Source organism: Lontra canadensis, unplaced genomic scaffold, assembly GCF_010015895.1.
Source record: "Lontra canadensis isolate GAN:19392208 unplaced genomic scaffold, GSC_riverotter_1.0 scaffold11, whole genome shotgun sequence".
NCBI classification, from domain to species: Eukaryota; Metazoa; Chordata; class Mammalia; order Carnivora; family Mustelidae; genus Lontra; species Lontra canadensis.
Window position 1 is genome coordinate 26,737,843 of NW_022631005.1, and position 19,959 is coordinate 26,757,801.

General features: G+C 39.5%; 1 protein-coding gene across 1 annotated transcript in view; it reads left to right on the plus strand.

Moving 5' to 3' along the window:
• Positions 1-19,959, plus strand: part of LOC116866796 (nck-associated protein 5-like) — a 654,677-nt gene that overhangs the window by 627,269 nt on the left and 7,449 nt on the right. Inside the window, exons 6-7 of the mRNA XM_032855929.1 lie at positions 13,542-13,630; positions 16,141-16,145. Of these exons, the coding sequence (XP_032711820.1) occupies positions 13,542-13,630; positions 16,141-16,145 (94 nt within the window). The remainder of the gene's footprint in view (positions 1-13,541; positions 13,631-16,140; positions 16,146-19,959) is intronic.

The following is a 19,959-nucleotide window of genomic DNA, read 5'->3' on the forward strand; positions in this document are numbered from 1 at the left end:
AAAGGAGGAGGTACATATGAGAATGGAGAGAAAGGTGGACACAGAGAGAGACAGGCAGGAGAGGGAGAGCAAAGACTGAGATCCTGGCCATGAGGTATAGTGGTGGAAGAGGGACATGCCCGGAGGAGGCAGCGAGTGTTCAGATAGTGAAGAAGGGCACCTGAACAATGTAGTCAGAAAGGTCATAGAAATGAAACTTTGAGAAGGAAGAGGTGGCCAATGCAGGCAAATTGCTCAACCCAAAAGACTCTGAAAGCAGTATTAAATGTGGTGATTTCAGCTCCATTGATGATGAGAAACCACACTGAGCATGGTTGTCAGGACAGAAGTCAGATTAAAGGCAGTTGTTGGGGTGGATTTGGTGGGGAAACACGTGAAAGCAGAATAGATAAACTACAGGTGGTAAAGGGTAAAGGGAAAAGATGATGGATAAATTGCAAAAGGAGAGTGGGGACAATAGAAGTTTCCATTTGGAGGAAGTTTATGTTAGTTTGTTTGACATTTGATGAAAATAGGTGCTCTTGGGACGAGAGATGTAACAGCTATCCAAAGGGCAGGTTGGGAGCAAAGGTCCAGGAGACACGGGGAAAGATGAAATCCAGGGTCCTGGTAGTAGCCGTGGCAGAAAGGGCTCAGATGCCTCCACATCTATGAATGTTCTAATTGGCATTGGCACTGAGATGATCATGAACATATCGAATTCCCCCAGAGAGTATAGTGTTTCAAAGCAAGGACAACAGCATTGTTTCTCACAGAGTGATAATCATCCAATCTATGTGCGTAAAAAACCTGGAAATAAGCATCACTAAAACACAACAAAGTCAGTGTGGAAACAAACGTCCTCCTGTATCAAGGTGCTTCCTGCCCCAAATAGCTACATTTACTAACTGTTGGGTGATAATGACAATTTTCTGTTGCAGGCTATGGTTGTGGGCCACACTCATACATAAAAAGAACATTGACATTTGAGTTACGCAACTTTACTAATCAATTTCTTGACTGTAGAAAAACTGCGATATCATTTTACAGCCCCTATTATAGCCTAACAAGAGAGAGATAATTAAGTCCTAGGGGACCCACGTTCTAGCCGGCTGCAGAAGAAGCCCTTTCCCTCTCCTTCCCAATCTGGAAGAAGTCTCTGCACTTCACAATTAAATGTGCTCCTCTTCTTTGTCTGTGGGAGTCAGGGATGATTGGAAGAAAGTTTAATGTGCTGCTTATTACTTGGTTTCTGACATTTGTTTAGTGTGGGTTTATAGTCTTTGCCAATATGACAATAAAACCACATGGATGGACAGGAAGCCATGGTCCTCAGTTTCTTGTGTTTGTATGGAGGGAGTAGGAAAAGGACTTTGACCATAGATCTAAACATTTTAAGGCAGCACAGATTTAAGATAAAAGACCGTTAACATTGTATATATCTATGCATGGTGTCATGGTATTTTCTAGTAGTTAAATCAGCATAGGGCACAGATGACCCTTGAACAACAGGGGTTTGAACTGCATGGATCCACTTAAACATGAATTTTTTTTGATACAGTACAGTACTGTAGATGTATTTTCCTTGTGATTTTCTTGATAACATTCTTTCCTTTAGCTTACTTTAATGTAAGAATACAGTATATAGTATGTATAATATACAAAACATGTTAATTGACTGTTTTTATGATTGGTAAGGCTTTTAGTCAACAGTAGGCTATTAGTAGTTAAGTTACACAAAATCAAAAGTTATACATGGATTCTCCAGTGTATTTGGGGGGGAGTTGGTGCCCCTAGACCTTGTGTTGTTCAAGAGTGAACTATGTTATCACTCATCAATTACATTTCAAAAATCTTATCACTTGACAGATCGTGAGTGTTTATCTTTGCTTAGTTTCTGTTATTTTTTTTCTTTTACACTAAATCTGAAAAGTGTGCTTCTGTCTCTGATATTTTTACTTATCAAAGAAAATTTATTTTTTGAAGTTAGTTTCAATATATAGGTTCTCTGCCTTCTCCCTCCAAGTAACCTTGCTTTCATTTTGTAGCATTGACAATTCAAGGATAAATGGACACTATTTTGGCCTAAAGTCACTGTATTTTTCAACATCTATTTCACTGGGCAGGAACATGCAATAAAAGTGCTATATAAAACTTGTATTCTATGATAAATACTTTAAGACAATTGGCTTTTATTTAATGTCAACCTTGTGGCTGGGGAATTTTACAGTTATTGGTATTAGTTTTATCAGAGCAGTTTTTGTTTTTTTTTTTTTTTCTTAGCAACAGATATTCTGATATGGCCGTTCTTTGTTTTCTCATAGACAGCCCAGGCTAAGAAGGACATACACTAAATACTGGAGAAAACCTAAATGTCCCAAATTATTGGGAGAAAATATACATGTATAGGGAACATAATGAGACAGGGAAGCATTACCTAGAGGCTCTGGTTGACATTGTTTGAAATGTATTTAATAAACTATTATGACTCAATGAGGGTAACTTTCAATGTACATAATTCAGTTGGAAAAGCCTTAACTGATCTGGCTAACAATGATGTAAAATGCTTTGCCATTTGATTAAAATGCCAACACGTATACAAAACTAAAATGGAGCACTCTTATTTTCAGTTGACCTGTAGACTGGTATGCACACATTTAAAGTATATTTCTCATTAAGAAAACTCATAATAAACAATATACAATGACAAACCAAATCAGTAGTTGTGTTTGCAAATCCCTTCTCTGTCAAGCCAAATCTTATTCATTTCCCAAAGTTTAACCAGGAGCAATGCCTCCCAAGAGCCTTTCTTAGCCTCTTATATCTCTTTACCTCCATGGCATTTTCTTCTGTCACTGATCACACTGTATGGTAACTGGTGGTCTGCCTGTGCCCCACACTCAGCAGTTTTTCTTTACTCACGTTGCTAATTAGAGCACAAAGCACATTGTAAACATGATTATCAAATAAAGGAATATATAAATGAATGAGGTGGTAAATGAGTGAATGAATAAATGAGGGAATAATTATTCATATCACAGAAGGGTTATTTTTAAGTTTTCTGCCATTAGAATTAAAATTAGTTTCATCTAAATATGTTTTTCCCTCTATTTTTCGACATTGTATATACCCCAAATGAAGTAACTCCACAGTTTAGGGAAGTTCCACACACCAAGGTTAAATTGATTCTGCACTGCATGATTTGGGTAATAGAAAAAGACATGAGGGACATGTGGGTGGCTGAGTCAGTTGAGCATCTGACTCTTGATTTCAGCTCAGGTCATGATCTCAGGGCTATGTGATCAAGCCCTGCATTGGGCTTCATACTCATCATGGAATCTGCTTGAGATTCTCTCTCTCCCTCTAGTCCCACTCACATGCATCCCCTCTCTCTCTCTCTCTCAAATAAGTAAATAAATCTTGAAAAATAAAAATTAAAAAGACCAAGACATGAGATACACACTGGAGCCCCTAACAAGCTAACAAAATAGTTGTAAAACTAAGAAACCTGGACATAAAATTTTTTTATGATATTTAACAGTGCCACTAGTATATGGGTAAGTGTTTGGGGGAAGACACGAGAATAAGACATAGATTCTCTTGGGTTAATGTGCAAGAATATGCTTATAAAAGATACAGATTCCTGGCCTCTACTCCCAGAGATTCTGATTTATTGGGTCTCAGGTGGACCTGGGAATCTGAACTTCTAATGAGAACCCTTGGTGATTTCCTGCAGAATGTCCCAGGAAAATAATTTTCAGTGGACTAGGGAGAGATTTTATGGGCCAGAATTATCAGGAAAGTAGGAGTGGGGACTTAGTCTGGAGCCTGAAGGATGCTTGGATAGGCAAGGAGGGAAAGCAGTGAATCTCCTTTTCATTATGATAATTGGCAGAAACATCTCTATCCAAATACTAGATGATTATGATGATTGACAGAATGCATTCTTACGACATCCCAGTGTTGTGTTACTCTGGGAAGTAATATGGAAGCCGTATTACTCTGATGCTTCCTTTTTTTTTTGTTTTTAATCTAGCCTAGAAGCAGATTTTAAATTGACTTCTTTTCCCCAGTTTTCACTTTTTACCTGCCAAATCTTGACAAGTTCCTACAGTTCAGAATTTCTAAGAATCAAACATGCCTGTTGTTGCCATACCTTAAATTGTGATGATATTTTAAACAAGGACTATTGGGTGAAGAGTAGTGAAACATTAGATGTCTCCACCCACTAACACCACTAAGAAACCATCTCTTCCATTTTTTTGCCAATAAAACTTGGAAGGTTACAAAAGTTTTGTGGACATGCAGGCTGTTTTTCCATGTTGATAGATATTTACTATAAAATGAGCTGCGTCAAAAACATGACTAACCTCTGTAGTGCTAAAGCTTGGTAGTGTGTTCTTCAAAGCAAAGCAGACTTTGAAGGTATTTGTTTGAAGATTCCTTAATCAGAGGGAACACATTTGTGTCATTCAGAATGCTAAGAGAGACTAATTGCAAAGGCTGTCAATCAATTTGGCATGAATGAAAGAAGGGTGACAATCAGTACCTCACTGGGAAGTGAGAGGAGTTTCAATGGCGACAACTCAGTTGCCTAGCAGAGGGAGATGAGTAGCACCTGGTAAGAAGAGACCAACAAGATACTTCTTGTCTTTCTTGAGTTTGGGCACTGTGTCACCTGGAGACAACTTTGTGCAGTCACACAGGCAAGGTAGGCAGTCACTGGGAGGTGGTTCCATGTATGTCTTCAATTCTGACAATACAAGTATGGAAGACATAATATTAGCACCAGTAACTGGTTCTCTTCACCTTGCTGGGTTCTCAGAAAAATAAATTTACCACCAGCTCTAGCAATTAGTGGGTCCATGTGACTAGTTCTGCCCAATCATCTCCAAATTGAAGTGACACTTCTGGATTGAGGCAGTAAAGATCCCTATAACATTCTCCAGTTTCTCTTTTCCCAGCTATGATGAAGCCTTCATGTTGAAAAGGTAGGGAAGCCTAAATACTTGAGTTATTCCGTTGACAGGGAGATTATAATATTTAGCATCTAACCAGGATATCTTGGGAGTTTAAAAAAAAAAAAGAGTTGTTAATAATTATGCCAGCACAACGGAGATAAACTGGACTGTCTTGGGAAATAAGGACATTGAGCCACTCTACCCCTGGAGGATAGTTGGCTGTCACAAGTGCTCAGACCTTGTGACAAAAGGAAATCTATTTTATTTTTTAATTTTTTTTAATTTTTAGCGGGAACTTTCTTTTTTTTAAGATTTTATTTATTTGAGAGAGAGAGAGAGTGAGAGAGAGCGAGAGCACGAGAGGGGAGGAGGTCAGAGGGAGAAGCAGACTCCCTGTGGAACAGGGAGCCTGATGTAGGACTTGATCCTGGGACTCCAGGATCATGACCTGAGCCGAAGGTAGTTGCTTAACCAACTGAGCCACCCAGGTGCCCAAGAAATTTACTTTTTAAGTAAGAGAGCTGTTGGGTTTGTTACTTGAACATAACCTGTTGTATCATGACTAACACAGTAGCTTATCCTCCAAACCTGTTATTGTCTGAAACTTTTGGGGAGAGGTGCTTTATCTCTACCTTTCTGAAAAAAGACAAAGAAGGTCGGTGCCTCCATAAAGTCCTAATTTGTTTGGCTGATACTCCCAAGGAGCCTGTTCCCTGCCCTTCTCATGTCACTGCCAAAAGATCTAATTCAAAGTGTCTTGATTTCTGAAAGAACTATCTTTAAAACCACAGTAAAAACAAGCACCAATGTATATAACATTTTACATTTTGTCTTAACCTCTCTCTGGGATAAGGAGAACTGGCATGAAACACCCATTTTGTAGACAAGGATGCTGAAGCTCAGAAAATGTGATTTTTTTTTTCCCTAAGTTACATGGCTGGTAAGATTATCTGCCCCCAGACCTAACTCTGCCACTTTAGGGAATACCAAGAACTGAGATATACCTACTGTGTTATGCCACAGGAGTTAGGTTGGAAGACGATTTGATGAGTACCACTTCTCTGCTTGTACTATGCTTTTGTAATATCTGCTTGCTTGAGAGAAGCCATTCTGAAATATTGTGGATCAAACGTCACAAGAAGTATGTGATTTAAAGAGCAAGCCCAGTGAAGAATGTCCTACTGGCCTTCATGAAGCTACAGAAGCCAGTTTTGTGGATTCATAATGTACTTCTTTACATCAATTAAACCATTTTCTCCAGAGACTTTAACACTACAGTTTGATCCCATTTATAGCCAATGCCCTTCTCCGACACACTCACCCCCCCACAAAAAAAAAAAAAAAAAAGATTGCTGCCAGTTACTTACTATTCTGCTTTGTACATTATTCAGATCCAGTGTGACTGTTGGTTTGACCTCTGTAAGCTTTAATGACATAACACTTGTGAAGGTTCAAAAGAAGAAAAGCTCTTTAAGGTGTAGAAAATGAGAATCAAATTCAAGATGAGTTTGCCAGTGAGAACCAGGTCTAATCATTTCACTCAATTATTAATTTTCTCTGGGTCAAATACCAAACAGATCCTGAAGCATGAGAAAATAGAATATCATCTGTTTGGTGTATTCTTTGGGATTATAACTGTCTGATGAGGAAATAGTTACAACCCTAGAGAAAGATGTAAGGTCTGAAACATGGTGAGCCTCATTTTGAGTATCTAACATCATTATATTGCTGTATTTAAACTTCTAAGAGCCCAGTGGATATTAAGAAAGAAACCGTGATTGTCTGATCCACATTGTATTATTCTTTGACTAATGTAAAATGATAAAATTCTCATTTTAAGAAATAGGAAAAATGCTGCTCCAAGTTGCTACATTAGTTTTATAGAACAGAATATCCTCTGATTAAAATCCAGTGACTATTCTCATGTTATATGCAATTTTTTTTTATTTTTTATATCAACAGTGGCCAAAAAGAAAAAATACTGAGAGCGGATAATAAAGTGAACTGCTATCTTCAGAGTTCCCCTAATATTTGAATACTGAGCTATAAAGATCTATCCCCCAAATAATACATTTATATTAAAAGTACTTATCCTGGCAATCCAAAGTCTTTTCTGAGTCATATCAGACTGAAAGAACGTTTGTGCTTTGGACTACTCAAGAAAATTTTTGAAAAGAACTACATCTGGGTTTATTTGTGAAAATTCATTATTTCAAAGAATTCTTTTAGGACACATAACAAGGATAGATTTAGAAGTTCAGTAGGTTAGCTCCTGAGACTAGACATGGATGGTTATTTGAATTGTTAACTATTTTGTAACAATAAAACATGATCATCATAATAATTAACAATTATTGCCTTAATTAAAACCTTTATTCCATTAAGGAAAGTGACCTGTTTTGTAGACCTCTTAGGGATTCTTGGGATATAGCACAAACCCTGCCTTCAAAGTGTTAACTAGGACAGTGGAAACTACCAAGCTACACTACTTTCTGGCACTCACTTGCACATGTAGTTTTCTCCCTCTGTCTCTTTTTCTTTCTGGATGAGTGTGAACTCTATAGTCACATGAATCCATAAATCGAACTCCATGTTCTACCACTGTCAAGCAAAAACATTTGAGATTTGCTTGTTGACATTCAGGTAATTCCCTTCAACTCCACATGGAGAATGAACTTCCCTGAACACCAATCTCTGCTTCCCTGCCTTCTCCATGTCTGCCTCCCCCCATTCAGTGAGCTCCCGTGCAGAATCAGCAGGAGCCTGCCTACAGAAAAATTTATGGCACTTTCTGCTCACATACACATGGCCCTGAAGTGAATATGATGCAGTAATTCAAATTGGACTAGCACCTTTCGATCTGTTTATGAATGGTGTTGCAGCCCCATGAGTGAATTAGAGCACTGTGGTTTCTGGGCAACAGTATTATTCTTGCAAAATTTGTGCTGAATTAAAAATATATATCATCTAGGAAAGAAATAAGAGATTCCAGCCCTCCGACATTTATCCAGAGTGAGCTTCAGTTTCAGGGCACTTTTCAGTTATCTTCGCTGTAGATTTACTGTCCTAACCAGTGCAGCAGGGATAAGCCGAGATCAGGTTAAGAACATCAAAGTCACAGTTGACCTGGGGATTGTCCCTGCTTACATGCTTAGATGTGGTAACTTCTAAGTGAGGAAGCTCTCATTTTCTGAGAAAACGAGTTGGTTCAGTTGGGCAGAATCCTATACTAAACCAGCAAAGTTTCCACATGAACAGTTTCCTGTTAGAATTGGAAATTAGTCGGCTTTTCTCTCCACTCCAAAGCTTGGAGAAAGCTTTGCACTGCAATTAAAATGGGGAGGTAGGATAGGTTGTTGAGCAAAGCAATGGGAGTAGAATGGGAGAAAGAAATTGAAATGATATGGGAGGTCATGCAAAATATGTTTTTCATTAAGATAATTCTATCCTTTCTGCCCCACCAGCGGAGCAGTGGACTCCCTGCACAGAGGTCAGCCAGGAGTCCAGTGGCTTTGAAGTGTAGCCAGACTAGGGACTGAATGTAGAACCCTGGTCTCATTAGGGTACTGCTCCAGCCCTCTAAGCTAATGACCTACACATGAAGCATGCTGACTGTGGACTGCATATTCAGGGTGACAAAAAGAGCAAGGAGTTACTATTTCTGGGAGATGGTTGGTTTGTTTTGCTAATGACCAGAAGGCCAGCATTTTAGCCCCAAGTGTCACAACTTAAGATGTACCCTCCAGTCTTATTGATGCCTTTCATTTGTCACTACTTCTCTCTGGCCACTTAGACTTACATATAGGTCTGTGGGGAAATGAAAAGAAGCCAGGAAATGGATGAGGGAAGAAACTGTTAGATTCACTCATTCACTCAAAAGGGATTTACAGACCACCAATCCAGTAAAAGTAGCTATGATCAGTTGCTGGAGATAAAATAAACAAGGCAGAACCACGGACCTAAAGAAACTCAGAGATCATTAATTAACAAGGCAGAAATGAATGGGTTATGGTCTTGTAACCTCTGACAGAAAAGTCAATGAGGGAATATGAGTAATTTCACTGTTAATTTCATTATTAATGTATTGTGTGATTAATCAGTGAGCACCCATTAGAATATTTCTTGAAATGGGACTCAGTTCAGCTTCCAGTTGAAAGAGCCCCATCAATTATCAGTTTGAGTTGGAGAGAGTGGCTTCTTGTTTTGCCTTTACTTTGTTTTATTTCTGTCAAAAATGAAGTTATGCTAAACTGAGTCTCTGATCATGGAAGTCACAAAAGAACACTTCAGTCTAGCATTCTGATCAGTTTCTAGTGTGTCATTAGGCAAAAACTCTTACATTTCGACCTGTGCTATCTGAAATACACTATTGACATATGAGTTTAGTTTCTTTTCTCTGACTTGTATAGGACTTAGCTTCTTGAAAATATTATACTTTAGAACTTGCTACATCTCTCCAAATACAATTTTGGCCTATGTCTTTTTAGTTGACAGCCACTTGACCGGTATGTAAGAGAAGAAAAGACTTTAGTCACAGTTCAGACCAAAAATAAGTAAATACATAAAAAAGAACTGGAAGACATTGATTAAGGGTGGTGTTAAACCAATCAGCAGTAAAAAATACAAAAAACAAAAAACAACAAAAAAACCCAGCAACAACAACAGAGAAAAAAGAAAATTTCTGCCTAGACCTGGCATGGAAAAAGGAGTCAGCTTATTTTTAGGCACGTTTGGAAAACAGATTATAGAACTGTTCTATGTGAAGACACATCAGCTATCAAAATAATAAAATGAAGTAAAATGTCAGCAGGCATCAAATGACAATAGCTAAGGCTTCACAGTCTTTGATTTTCAGGAAAACAAATAGAGATGTTTGCTAAATTAAAACTTAAAAAAGATGTCATCAGGGAATAAATAATAATGTCTTCTCATCAGGTTCAAAGTATTTTCCCTGTGACCAGATTCATAAAAGTTATGAAAGGATGAGACAACTTAATTTTTTACCAAAGGTTGGGATGGGTCTCAATAACTCTGTTCCAAGCTGTAGCTTACAAATGTAATTGGTTTTAATTAATGATGAAATAGTGCCAGAAAAAAAATGTTCACTGTGTTACTGTGGGTCTTGGCTGCTTAAGAATTTAACAACTTCCTGCCCACCTCTTTTCTTTTCCTCTTTTTCTTTTTCCTTTTCTTTTCTTTCTTTCTTTTTTTTTTAATATAAGGCCAAGAAGAATGAGGAAAGGTGAAGAGATGTTTTTCTTTTTGATCTAACAATGTGTGCATAGAACTTTTAATTATACAGAAGGAATAATTCAGCAAGATATACACTGACAGAATTATATTTTAACTTACTAAGAAAAGACAAAATTTTATTTTCACTAAGTCTAACATTTGGGACCCATTTAAGAAATGTTTATAAGTTGGGCAGCTAGGTTGCTCAGTGGGTTAAGCCTCTGCCTTTGGCTCAGGTCATGATCTCCGGGTCCTGGGATCCAGCCTTGCATCAGGCTCTCTGCTCAGCGGGGAGACTGCTTCCTCCTCTCTCTCTCTGCCTGCCTCTCTGCCTACTTCTGATCTCTCTCTGTCAAATGAAAAAAAAAAAAAAAAAAAGAAATGTTTATAAGTGAATGAAAACCAGATTAAAATAAGAAAGACCTGCAGCTTCTGTGCTAAGGTGGGAAGAAAGTAGATGAGTATTTAGAAAACCAGAGCCCAGTCCTTGATCTGTCCTGCACAAACTGCCTGATCTTGGGCAACTCATCTCCATTATCATTACTTTTCTTGTTGATGATAGATCTGGCAGACAGCATGGAAAATCTACTACCATTGGAGAGATTGTCTTTGTTTTTTCACACAGTAAAATAAAATATTAGAAATTGGCTCTGATCATTTAATATTTCAGAATATGTCCCTTCTTCACAACTGTTTTTTTAATATAAATTTGGTTTGTCTTTTCTACCAGACCTTAAGCACTTCCCAGGTCAGAAATGGTGTTTTTGCCTTTTTGGGTTCAGCATCCATAGATGTTCACCAAGGTAACTCTTCATTAAGAGTTAACATTCTTCTTCATTTAAAATCATTTCCTGGGGATGCCTGAGTGGCACAGTGGGTTAAGCGTCTGACTCTTCGTTTCCATTGGGGTCGTGATCTCAGGGTCATTAGATCAAGCCCTGCATTGGGTTCTTTGCTCAGTGCAGGGTCTGCTTCAAATTTTCTCCCTCTCCCTCTCCCACTGCCACTCCCACTCATGCTCTCTCTCTCTCTCTCCAATAAATAAATAAATAAACCTTTGAAAAATTAATTAATTAGTTAATTAATTAATTAAATATTTTCCTGGATATAAGTAAGGCCTAGTGTAAAAAAGGCTGCTCCTCACAGTCAGGAAAAATGGTTTAGTCCTAATCTACCCAACTAAAAATGCTCCTATGAAGAAGCCCTTGAACTTTCTGTGTCTTTGCTTTCTTAACTACTGCATTGATGTAATGATCTTTTACAAATACATTATAATGGTTAATAGATGAGCATTCTTTGACAAGTTGGAAGTACTATTTAATTTTGTTGTTATCATTAATAACACAAGACTTATGAAAATACAGGGAACAGATTTTGCTCTCCTGGCTGGATGCACAGGAGATAACTCACATAAATATAAGTCACAAAGCATTCTTTGAGCACTCATAATGGTGTCCCCTGTCTTCTGAAATCCTGAGTGGGTCTCGGTGCCATCCCCTGTGGAGGCAGAATTTCCCTACAGTCTGGATTTGGACGAGCCCAGATTATCTGTGATTTCCTCATTCTGCTGCTAAGTAGTTCTATCATATTAGATCATATTAGAAAGGTTTGCATTTTGAAATATACTCCTTTGGTTACTGTAATGGTCTTGCCACTTCATGGAATTCATTGGCCTCCTGGAGCCCTTAATTTGCCATGCTAGAAGCTCTTAGTAAAAGAAAGAAGCTGGATCAGTCAACTTTCCCTCAAGTCTTTCAAAATGGTAAAATACATGCTTCAGAATAGGACTAGAAGAAACAGCCAACTTAAGTTCTGGGCAAAAGAGCACTCACTGTGTTCACTGAATTTAGTTCAGGTGTCCTCCTAAGAGCCTGGTCTATGTATCCTCATGGATGGGCCCCATGGACACGGTCATTCAAACACAGAATATACATGGTCAGCGTCTGGCACAGAGTAACTACCTAATATTTTTTTTAATGAATCAACAAAGCATTCCTATAACAGCATCTGCTGAGTGCCTACTTGATCTATAACTGAGGGAGGCACATACAAATCTGTGACATGGTTCTGTACCAAATACTATAATTTACTTCAGGAGACAGAACATACATACATGAGCTATTTGAGCATTAAAGTGGGGAATTTTTAAGTGATAGTATGAATGATATAAAGAGAACAGCTATAAAAATTCAAAGAAATGGGGGGGCAATAAAGATGTCTCTTTGGTACTGAAATTTGAAGTAGATTTTTTTTAAAGATTTTATTTATTGGGGTATCTGGGTGGCTCAGTGGGTTAAAGCCTCTGCCTTTGGCTCAGGTCATGATCCCAGGGTTCTGGGATCGAGCCCCACATCAGGCTCTCTGCTCAGCAGGGAGCCTGCTTACCCCCCCACCCGCCGCCACCTCTCTGCCTACTTGTGATCTCTCTCTCCCTCTGTCAAATAAATAAACAAAATCTTAAAAAAAAAAAAAAAAAAAAAAAAAAAAGAGGTTTAACCCCCGGAGCCACCCAGGTGCCCCGTTGAAGTAGATTTTGAAAGATGGTTGGAAATGAGAAGATACAAGGGTTTGGCATTTCAGGAAGTAGTAACAACATGAGACAATGTCTGGAAATGGAAATGGGTGTGTTTGTTTTACTCTTTACTTTTGGACAATGGGGGATGGGCATTGGAAGTAGGTATATGAGACAAGATAGGATTATAATATACAATATACATTGCAATATAACCTGTAGAAATACTAATTAATGTGCACTAGGATATATGTGTAAAGATGTGTATTATTTAAAAGAGTAAAAATCTTGAAGTAATTTAAGTTCCATCAGTAGAGGAAGGGTTAAATAATTTATGATGCATTCATATCATGAAATACCAGGAAGTAGCTAAAAAGAATAAAGTAGATCTTTGTATGCTGACAATGGAAAGACCACCATGGAAAGATGTAACAGTGTGTTAACAGTGAAAATGCATTCATGTAATATTCGTCAACTTCAAAAATTTATTTAAAGAAATCAAAGTGGTATTTCAGGAAGATTAATGTGGTGACATTGTGTCAAATTAAAAGGGAGTGATTGAAAGGGAAGTGAGATATTGGGAGATGTTTGCGTAAGAACAGATGCAGGAGGCCAAGGATAGGGACCTGAATGGTAAAGAGAAAGAGAACCCAGAGACATTCTGAAGAATGATTTTAAAGGACTTTGTGACAGATTCCTAATATAGGCGATGAAAGAGAAAGAAGAGAAAATAGATTTCCAGGTATCAGCTTAGGAAATATACTGGAGAAATATTTCTCCTAACTGGAATAGACCCATGTTAATCAAACCTTCTTTAAAGAAATTCTTTATGTATTTTGTGTTTGTTTGTTTCTCAGGATGGAAGAAACAGTACGAAATCTACTGAAGAGTCAAGGGCCTCCAGAGCAAAAAAAAGAAGAAACTGTTAATATAATGGTCTATCAGGTATGCCATGTTTTTTACTCTTGGCTGGGCACCAGCTGGCTTGTTTTTGTTACATTTCTTTAGCTGGGTTCTCCCTAATGCAGAGATAGACAAGTGTTGTCCAGACCCTGGTGCTGGAAGCCATACAGTCACCTCTGCTTAAGGAATCATGTACATGTTTACTTATCTCCTTCATTTCTTGAAGTATGACTGTGAAATAAATTGTAGATTTAGTTGTAGGAAGATGCAAAAACTAAGTTTATAATGAAACAGACCTATAAAAGTACCATAGTACTCTGTGGTCAGGGCGATGAGACAGGTATCTATAGCATTCTCTGGGAACACAGAGGTGAGGGACTCATTCTGTCTAGGGAGTTAAGTGCCATACCTCTAAGAAGTATGACACTTGGTATATTTCAGAGGTATGATACTTGGGGGCTTGAGGCATAGGGAACAGGAGGAAGGATGCTGCAATCAGAGAGATGCCTAGAGGAAGATACAGTGGTTGAAACTGCATGGCAGACTCATGGAGAATAAGAAGCTCAAGGTAAGTAAATAATGGCCTGGTGAGATAAAAATCTCAGTGATGAGACTGAGGGTACATGGAAGAGCTGGATGAGGTCATGCTTGCATACTGTGACCTTGAACCTTGCAAGGGCATGACCTTGAACCTTGGGCAATGTGGAGTATAAAGAGGTCCAGGGATAGTAAGTGGTAGATGAAGTAACCAGTCTTTGTCTTCTGATAGTCTTCATTCCATGGTTCTTTAACACTAGCAAAGCAGCTTGGATGGCAAGCAAGGCCTCCAATCTGAGCATGACTGAAGCTGGCGACATACAAGAGAAGGCTCTGGAAATGAAAATGGGCAGATATTTGTGGAAATCACTGGGTAGCCCAAGTTTTTTGCTGGCTAAAAAGCAAGTGTGCCTGGGGAGATAAGCAGAGAAACCCCACTGGTAAAGATCATGTCACATGATTTTCCCTGAATTTATGGGATCAGGGGTCTACAACCCATCTTGTTATGAAGATTTGAAGGAATCTGATAATATAAGTCACAATATTTTTTTAAATATTTATTTATTTGAGAAAGAGAAAGAGAGAGAGGAGGGGCAGAGGGAGAGGGGAGAAAGAATCTCAAACAGACTCCTCATTGAACATGGAGACCCAACGTGGGGCTCGATCTCATGACCCTGAGGTCCTGCCCTGAGCCAAAACCAAGAGTTGGATGCTTAAATAACTGAGCCACCCAGGCACCCCAAAAGCCACAGTATTATATGAAGTTAAGAAATCTAGGCAGAGTTGACCTTAATAAATTTATGCTCTAAGTAGTTGACTCTTGAAGCATACAAGCGGCTTTAGGACAAAGGGGACAACTGTTATCCATCTCCAGAGAAAACAGTGCAAAGCACTGACTTCTTACCAGAGAAGTAATTATAATTAGCTCCAGAAGACAGTAAGAAAAAGTCATTAACTTCCATTTCAAGGGGGAGAGTTTAGAGTCTTCTCAAGGGTTGATCTTTACCCAAGGAATGCATTCTCACCTTTGTCCGATGTTTGGTGACCTAAAGTCAGGATAAGGATTTAAGTCCTCCTAGGTCTGTATCTCTCCGAGGTACTCTGTGTGCTTTGGTAGAAAAAGGAGGTCCAAGTCAAACACGGGACTTGCTTCTCCATTAAGTTTTCCTGTGTAGCCTAAGAGTCCTGTGAATCCCAAACTGAAGTCATTCGTTGCTCCTCTCAGGTAACGCCAGGCTCCAGTTAGAACTAAATCATTCAGTGTTGCTCTTTTGTCTTTCCTGATCTCCTCAGGATGGTTCTGTTTCACCCAGGTTCTTGTTTTCTTTTGATCTCTCCTTTCTAGTCTCCCCACCACTTATTAGCCAAGCCTGAAGTGTCCACACATACCATCAGATCTCATTTTGGGAAGTTGGAAGCTCCTTAGAAAAACAGATGCAGTTTTAAAAATGTATCTTGAAACTATTTCCTCACTATAACCTAGTCTATTGGATTTGAGAAATTAGCTCTCCTCTCTGAGGAGGAGACAGTTATTAACTTGAATTAATGCTACATGGAAGGGATTTTTCAGTCATCACTCTAATTGGCCTGTGGCTCATTGTCCGGAAAATGGGAGAGAGACATGGCTTGTACGATCCATAAAATCACCTACTTATACGTTCAACAGATATTTATTGAGCTTCTAGTATGTACAGGGTACAACCCTGTTCTCTGGGGGTTTAAGGAACGAGGATGAAGAGAAGAGAAAGAGGAGTATTGCTGGGTGGCACTGAGTCCCAGAGGGTCCATGCCATCTCAAAAATTCTAGTGTAAATATGGCTGAGGGGTACAAAAGAGGGTATGTAAGGTGTGCATAGTGATACAAGGGGGGCACATAGTAAACAACTCCCTAAGCCAGATTCTGTGTTTCAGATAAGAGCAGGGAAATTTATTGTTTCATCATATGGGGTGTTATTAGCACACCTGACTCAGATTTTCCAACTGTGAGATTTCTCTGACAGGAGCCAGAGGGCCAGGAAAAGCTTGGGCCCATGGGAAAGCTCGAGTTTGTTTCATTTTCCATCATGGAAGTGTTTATCCTGAGGCTTTTATCACTGAGTTAATATAATAATAGCAGAGTAATAGCTTCCTGTGTTCCAGGCCCATGCTAATTGCTTTGCATGCATTAAAGCCTGGTCATATTTTGTTCTAGGGGTGTGTTCCTGAAGACCTCTCATAATTTGTTATTTATATTGTTTCTAGCTTGCATAATTCAGTATGAATTCTCTCAAAGGACAGAATTTTTTTTTCTGTTCAGTGGCTGAAACAGACCATGAGGCAGCCAGTGGTTCACAGTTTACACAGCATTACTGTGCAATCTTTCACTCTTTTTTAATTTGGAGAAATTTTGTGATTTCAAGATGTACACGTGACATAACATTAGTCACATTTTTATTTGACCACAGTTTCCCGTTTTCCTCACTCAGAGTCTTACTGAATGTGACTAGATTGGAGCTCCTTCAGTCCCCACCACAGTAGGGTCACTTTGGCCGTCTTATAGTCATGGACATGGGCTCAGAGAGGGTAACCCCTTGCCCCAAGATGCACACCCTGAAGTAGCCTCCTATGTTCTTGGACTCTAATTGGTCCAACTCCATGTGCTCAGCTCTTCAAGCTAAGGAATTCCAGAGAGACTAATTGATGGGGCCTGGCTTACCCCACTGGCTGTTGGAACCTGAACCTGGGTCTTTTGCCTTTTTATCTAGAGGTCTCTTTATTCTTTCATTTCTTCATTCATTCCAATGATAGTTATTCACTTACTTCTTACCCAAGGTTCCCTATTGCTGCTGTAACAAATTTATTTTTCTTGTATTCTGTCTAGTGTCTAGACATGAATTTATTCTCTTGTAATTCTGGAGATCAAAAGTCTATATTCATAGTCCTGGTAGGGCAATATTCTTACATGAGGCTTCAGATCAGAATCGTTTCCTTAGCTTTTCCAGGTTCTAGAAGTCCTTGGCTTGTGGTTTTTAACTCTCATCTTCAAACTACTTCACTCCAGACTCCAGTTGTGTTGTCCTGTTTCCTCTTCCTGAATTCACCCTCCCTCCTGCCTCCATCTTACAAGGATCCCATGATCCCATGGGCGCCATCCAGGATAATCTCCACAGATCAAGATCCTTCATTTAATCACACTTGCAAAGTCCCACTTGCCATGTCAGGCGCCATATACACAGGCTTCAGGGGTTGGGATGTAGACTTCTCTGGCAAGAGGGAGGGATGGGGCAGGCATTGTCTGTCGCACTCAAGTAGCTTTAGCCCAACAGGCTGCCAGTTCCTACTAGACACCAAGCTGAGGGCTGGAGATGCAAAGATGCCTGCTTTGCAGAGACCTTTTCTGGAAAGCTCCATTTATAAATGCTGAGGAGTGGTGAGGGAAGGCAAATAATCCAATATGCATTATGGGATAGGGACCACAACAGCAGTTTGCACGGATGGGTTCTGGGAACACAAAGGGAGATGCCACCAAACGTACCGTGCTGCTCTTTGTGGAGGCTCTGCCTCCTGACCACAACTCAGGGCTAATAATCCGCTTCGCAGGGCGCCTGGTGCCTCAGTGCGTGAAGCTTCTGCCTTCGGCTCAGGTCCTGATCCCAGGGTCCTGGGATTGAGCTGCACATCGGGCTCTCTGCTCCGCGGGAAGCCTGTTTCTCCCGCTCTCTCTGCCTGCCTCTCTGCCTACTTGTGATCTCTCTTTGTCAAATAAATAAAATATTAAAAAAAAATAATAATAATCCATTTCGCTTTTTTTTCCCCTTTTTCTTTTTTTAGTCTCTGTTGTCTCCTGATATGGACCCAGGGTCATGAGCTTCTTCCTAAATCCTACAGCCTTCTTTCTCAGAACATCTTCTATCCCTTGTATTTTAATACACCATCTGACCGTTAGGGCACCTATGCTTGGTGCTGTACAGTTTACAAAGTGCGCAAAATTGGTCTCATTTGTTCATATCAGCAGTCTCTCCAATAGACATTACCATCCTCATTTCTAAGGGTGAGTCTCAAAGAAGACTATTCCAGTTCTGGCAAATGCTCAGTGATAAAACTGTAGATAAATCATAGATTTTCCTAAATGAGATACATGGAGGAAAAGTGAGCAGTTATCTATGGGACACTTTGATGGTAGGATAAGGAATGAGCCCAGACTAAATTCACCAGCTCATGGAGTCCCTGTCTTGAAAATCAGAAATGAAAAATGAGTGAAAGTCAATGGAGCTAAATTAATAAGCCATGTAATGTTCACGCCTGTCATTTCTCCTGTGGGAAAGGTGTAAGAGAAATAATGTCATTATGTGCATGCAGGGAAGGGGCTATGCCTGGGACCTAGGATGGTGTCATTTCACAGGGGGAATGACGCCCAAGACTGTGAAGCAACCTGAACAAGTAGGGACAGTGCAGCTTCTCTGCTGTTTTGTTTCTTTCTCCTGCTTATTCTTGCTGGGTATTTGGGGAGTTCTTATGTGTCATCTTATATATTCTTATCACCCGGTCACTATGTCATCTAGTTAAGTAAGTTAGAAAACACGTTAGAAAAAAAGTTATAATCAGACATGGAAGGTGGTGATTAAGCATAAATGAGTTTTTCAAGCAGTTGCTTGAAAGGAGCATCATTCCCTCCATGTTGGCCATCATTAGATTTAAGGTAAAAAAAGAAAAAAAAAAAAGTGGGGGAGGACTCCTAGGTGGCTGAGTCTATAGAGTGTTTGATTCTTGATCTTGGGGTTGTGAGTTCAAGTCCCATGTTGGGTGTAGAGATGACTTAAAATCTTCAAAAGAATATTTCAGACAGGCATCCCAAGAAAGGAGAATCCTGCCGAGAACCCCAGGGGATCACCCTGATCATAGGTGTCTTGTGTCTGTAGTGACCTGGTGCTTCCTTGTTGCCATTGAGGGGCTTCCTCTTGTCTCTGCTTTGTTGTATGGAACATGGATTGAACCCACGTTAGCTGATCCTTCAGAAAGAAAATGATGGGTGTAAAATCAGAAACACTGAAGAGGGGAAAAGACCTGTGTGTGGCTACAGCTCTTGCCACTAATAAGAAAGGCCTGTGACCTCAGACAGTCACCTAACCTCTCTGGGGTACTTGCTTTTCATATTTGTAGAAGAGGTGTTAGACTAGATATGAGATTGCAAATGTACCTCTAGTGTTTACAGTGGCCAAAGAGTGTAAATGGCCAAAGTGGGCCAAGTACGAGAAAAATTAAGTGTTCTCTAAAGGTTTACATGCTCTTTTTCCACTTTTGAAAGGAAATAGTTATAGGGAAAGTTTCTTGGGGTTTGTTAGTTTTATTAATAAATGATAGCCTTGCTTTTGAAAACTATGTAAGAACAACCCACATGTGGTTTCATGCCAAAGGGCATAAGGGAGCAGTGGGGACTGTGGTAAACCAAAGAGCTTCTGTCTGGTCTAAGGGAAGCAGTCCCACCCAAAAGTACACACCTGTGTGGATGGATGGCCTCATGTTTTAAAAGAAGATCAAAGTTGAGGTTTTTATGGGTCATTCTTTAGTCTGTAAATAGTGTCTTATTTTTTTATACAGGGACTAATTAAAAATCTTCTAAAGACAATCCTCAGAGCAGACAGAGGATTTCTCGGGGTTTTTAATGCTCTTAGAACTCTAGAATGTTGACACTATTTTGCTATCCTGTGTGGCCTGGTCTACACAGCGTAAGCACAGAGAGAGTGTCTTTACCTATGACACCCTGACCCACGACTGACCACCACTTTCTGAGGACCTACTATGTGCTGGTCATATTCTAATCATTTTATGAGTGCGAACTCATGGAATTGTCACAAG